At 40.5% G+C, this 4,406-nt stretch overlaps 1 protein-coding gene across 1 annotated transcript in view; it reads left to right on the forward strand.

Annotated features, from left to right (window-relative positions):
- The first annotated feature begins 4,139 nt into the window (after positions 1-4,139).
- PCLO (piccolo presynaptic cytomatrix protein) overlaps positions 4,140-4,406 on the forward strand; it is a 296,737-nt gene continuing 296,470 nt past the window's right edge. Inside the window, 1 exon segment of the mRNA XM_006777145.2 lies at positions 4,140-4,406. This exon segment is cut by the window's right edge and continues 166 nt beyond it. Within this exon segment, the coding sequence (XP_006777208.1) occupies positions 4,298-4,406 (109 nt within the window). The 5' untranslated portion in view covers positions 4,140-4,297.

The following is a 4,406-nucleotide window of genomic DNA, read 5'->3' on the forward strand; positions in this document are numbered from 1 at the left end:
ACTTAGTGGTCTGAAATAACTATTACCATTCCATTTCATGATTCTTTCGGTTTATAGTTCAGCTCTTGTGCTGGTTTGACCTGACTCATTGATGTGGCTGTAGCCAGCAGGTACCTCCCCTGAGGCAGGTTGTTCTAAGGCACTCATTAAGGCTTCAGCTGCGATGGCTGGAGGCTGGAGCAGCTGGGTTCCTCTCCTCACGGAGTCCCACCTCCTGGGCTTCTTCAGAGCATGGAAAATCTCCAGATGAGTAGGAGGACCAGATTGGAAGGCTAGCCTAGGAAGTTACATGCCACCACTCTTTTGGTAAAAATAAGTCAGGGTTTCATCTCTCGTTAAGGGATGAGGAAACAAACCCTACCTCTTTTTTTAAAAAAATATATGTATTTTTCATTGATTTCAGAGAGGAAGGGAGAGGGAGAGAAAGATAGAAACATCGATGATGAAAGAGAATCACCAATCGGCTGCCTCCTGCACACTCCCACTGGGGATAGAGCCCACAACCTTGGCATGTGCCCCAGACCGGAATCGAACCCAGTACTCTTCAGTCCACGGGCCAACGCTCTATCCACTGAGCCAAACCAGCTAGGGCCAAACCTGACCTCTCGATGGGAAGTATGGCGGTCCCAATGTAGAGGGCGGTGGACAGGCAGATTTGAGTCCCTGAGGACCAGTGTTGTAAGCATCTAGCACAGTTGCGATATGTTCCTTACTTTACAAGTGCATTCACATCCTTTTCTCATTTCGTTATCACAAGGACCCTGAGAGTTGGTAGATTTTTTCCAGTTTTGGAGGTGAGGAATCTCAAGTTCTGAAGAGTCCAAATTGGTCTATGATGGCGGAGCTAGGATTTAAAATCAGACATTGTCAATCAACAATCATGAATAAGACATGCACGCGTATCCCCGCTTTCCAAAGAGTAGGTTATAAAGTCTAAAGCCTACTATACACTGGCTAAATAATGCCAAAACATCTGAGGTATAATCTCAACACTTATTAGAATTTTCAAGTCACACATTAATATTGTAAAGTGACATAGGAACTAATTTTGTTCTTAATATTTTATATACCCTATGCCTATAGGAATGTGTTTTAAATACATGTGTCTTTCTCTATTTTAAATTACAGATTTGCATTAGAATAAATATAAAGGGAAAGAAACTGTCTAATATTCCAGATTCAAAAATAAATTTATCAAACTCTTCTCTAAAACACTTCTCATGTTTTTCCCCCTCAAAATTGAGAAGGCAGTTTATAATCAACTGTAATCTCACTTGAGTTGCCTCCATTCTAACCGCAAATCTCATTTTAAAGCAGAGCTAACAAAAATGGCTGAGAAAAGCAATTGAGAAGCAGCTCAGCCATAACAAAAAATTATGTTGGACCTTAACGTCCGGCAGGTTCTTGCTCCACTAAATTAACATAACCCTCTCTTACCTTCTATTGGAGAGGGAACATTAAAAAAAGATTTGTGCCTATATAGAAATTGACATAATGTGTATATTTACACAAACATAAAGTTATACATCCACACATACACTAAAATTCATGGACTTTTAAATCCAAGGAATCATTATGGAGTCATGTTTAGTTGGTAACTATCACATTTAGATTCGTTCTAATTTACCAAAATTGAAACTACCTGGGGAACTGAGACAAGAACAAAACAAATACGAAAAGATCTGGATTTTTGGAGTAAAGAAATCATTTTAGAAAACATAATGGTATAGAACAGTGGCGGTTTTAAACAACTAATGATTCCTTTTATGACCCACCTATCAAGATGAGTGAATTGGACCTGAAATATCATCTTGTTAAATATAAATTCAAATAAATGATCATTAGCGTAACAAACAACATGACAAACAGGGAGCAATAAAGATTTTGAACTCAGCATCATTCATTTGAAGAATGAAACAAATTATGATATTTTTCTGTGTAAGCAATTAGAAACTTGATAAAGTTATCTACAACATTTAACTCCTCATTTTTGTACCCTTAGATTTCCGAGAACCCACACAAAAGGAATTCATTGTTTCTCTTTAGATCATAAACACCTCCAAAGCACAGTAAGTCTTAAGCCCAAATGGCGGATTCAAAAGAGAAATGTTATTCAAAACTCCCAAAGGCAAAATCATTTTTAAAAATCAACAACCAAAATTTTCCCAAGTGTCAACATCATATCTTTTGTTTTCACAGCCCATTTACTCTTCTCACCATGTACCCCAATTTTCCTATTTTTGTTTATAATGTTTGCTCCTGGGAGAGAGGAGGGAAGGAAAAGGTGAATGCACATTTTTGCACAAACGATTACTTTTTGGTTAGCCTAGCAACATTACTTTGCGTATTGGTGATCATTTCTTATTTCTTTCTTATTACTTCACAGGATCCTTTTTATCAGCAGTGGAAGAGAATATGGAGTTAACAATATATTTTCTTACTTAATATTACTCTGAGGTTAGAGTTGGAAAGCATATTTATCTGATTATTTTTTAGCTTGTGGTTTGTGGGTGTGATTCCTTCAAATATTTTATTTTCACAAACCTTGAGCATATTATGAGAAAATAGCCAATATGCGACTCTTCTCCTTTCTTACCTTCATCCAGACTGTTACTGATTCACAGGGCAGTCTGAACCATGGAGCAGTTACTTGTTTTGTCAGAGAAGGAATGATGACTCAGAATTGTGTACCAAATTATTTCCCTTTTTGAAGTAAACTCATTTCTAGGAGGTATGACCATAATGTATTTGCCTCCGGGTGTGGCCATCAGAATGATTGGTTGCCTCATCTTGATTTCTTTGTATGAAGTGAGAGCATTCTCTTTTTTATTTAAATGAATGGCTCTTAGCAGTTTTGACTTTGTAAGTCACATCCGTTATTTTTGAGAGATTCAAAGTTTATGCGAAGTTCTTGTAGGAACTCAACCAGTAATGATTCTTCATCTGGTGATTAGCTAGAGTCACATAGTCACACATTGTTATAACTGTGCCAAGTGTTTATTTTTTTCTGCTCAAAACATCTTTATTGGCAATTCAATTAATATTGAGCCCTCTCCACACACTATACTCCAAGTCTCAATGCCTTTTCACATTATTTTTCCACCTAGAGTTTCCTTCTTTTCCTACTTCTGCATGTCTACAAACTTCTTAGTTTTCAAAATTCAGCTCTGCCTGAGTCCTTACTGAGCTTCCAGTTGAAAATGACTTATTCATCTTTAACCTGCTCCCTCCCCGAAATAGTTTTGTTCCATGAACAGAATCATCATTCTTAACAATCGTTTCTAGTTTTCATATAAGTGAAATGCACAGTGTCAAACTATTATAGTGATTATTGCAAAACCTTGGAAACATACTTTCTGAGCAACTCATTCATTTCTGTTTTATTTATTTTATTCATTCCCAGTTGTTAGCTTTGTATTCTGTTGAACCCCAACAATTGGGACAATTGGGACCTATCCTAGTTAGTTAGGAAAGGCAGGTAGTAAATTTGGGGCTGAAGATCCAGTGCTGAACTAAGTCATTCCCTTCTAAGAAATGGAGTAGCAAGATAGAGTTATGTTGGGGATGAGTGGGGAGTGGGTCCAAAAAGAGCAGTTAGTTACAGCTCTGCTGCTAACCAGCTGTGTGACTCTAGACAAATGAATTGACCTTTTCGGGTTCTTCTACCACATCTTTTACCAAAAAAAAAAAAAAAGATTGAACTCATGTTTTCTCAATTCCACACTATAACATTTTAATATTCTACAATCTATATCTTACTAGAGTAGCCCACCCCCAATTTCCCATAATCCTTTACTTTTGTGTAGTCCCTTTAGGGTACAACACAGTTATATGCATTAAAAGATCTTACCTGCTTACTGATGCTGTATCTAAGATTTTAATCTAATTGTTCTGGGGAGGATCTAAATGGAAAGGACTAGTTTTAGCTCCTTTGGGAAAATTTAACCCAGAGATATCATGTTTTTCGCAGAGAGTTAGGCTGGGTCATCCCGCCATGTGCCTGAGAGAAACCACGGCCATTTCCTCCAGGCTTTCATCTGCGCTCGCGCTCGGCTCCTTTAAATCGGTGCTGAGGGCGAGGAGAGATGCTGAGCGACGCCGGCGGGATGGGCGTGGGCCCGGACATCACCTGTTCCGCGGCGCGCATGCGCACTGCGAAGCCGGATCCCGAGCCCAGGACTCCGCTGCTGCCCGCACACCCCGCTGCGGACCTCAGCTCCGGTGGCTCCTCGGGCCGCCGGCTTCCTGAGGGGACGGCGCCAGGAGGGAGCGCGGCGGCTCCGAGTGCCCCCGAGCCATGGGCAATGAGGCGAGCTTGGAAGGGGAAGGGCTCCCCCAAGGGCTGGCGGCAGCGGCAGCGGCGGCGGCGGCCGGAGGAGGGGCTGGCGGGGCGGGGAGCCCCTTGC

This window comes from Myotis davidii, unplaced genomic scaffold (genome assembly GCF_000327345.1).
Source record: "Myotis davidii unplaced genomic scaffold, ASM32734v1 scaffold49, whole genome shotgun sequence".
Lineage (NCBI taxonomy): Eukaryota > Metazoa > Chordata > Mammalia > Chiroptera > Vespertilionidae > Myotis > Myotis davidii.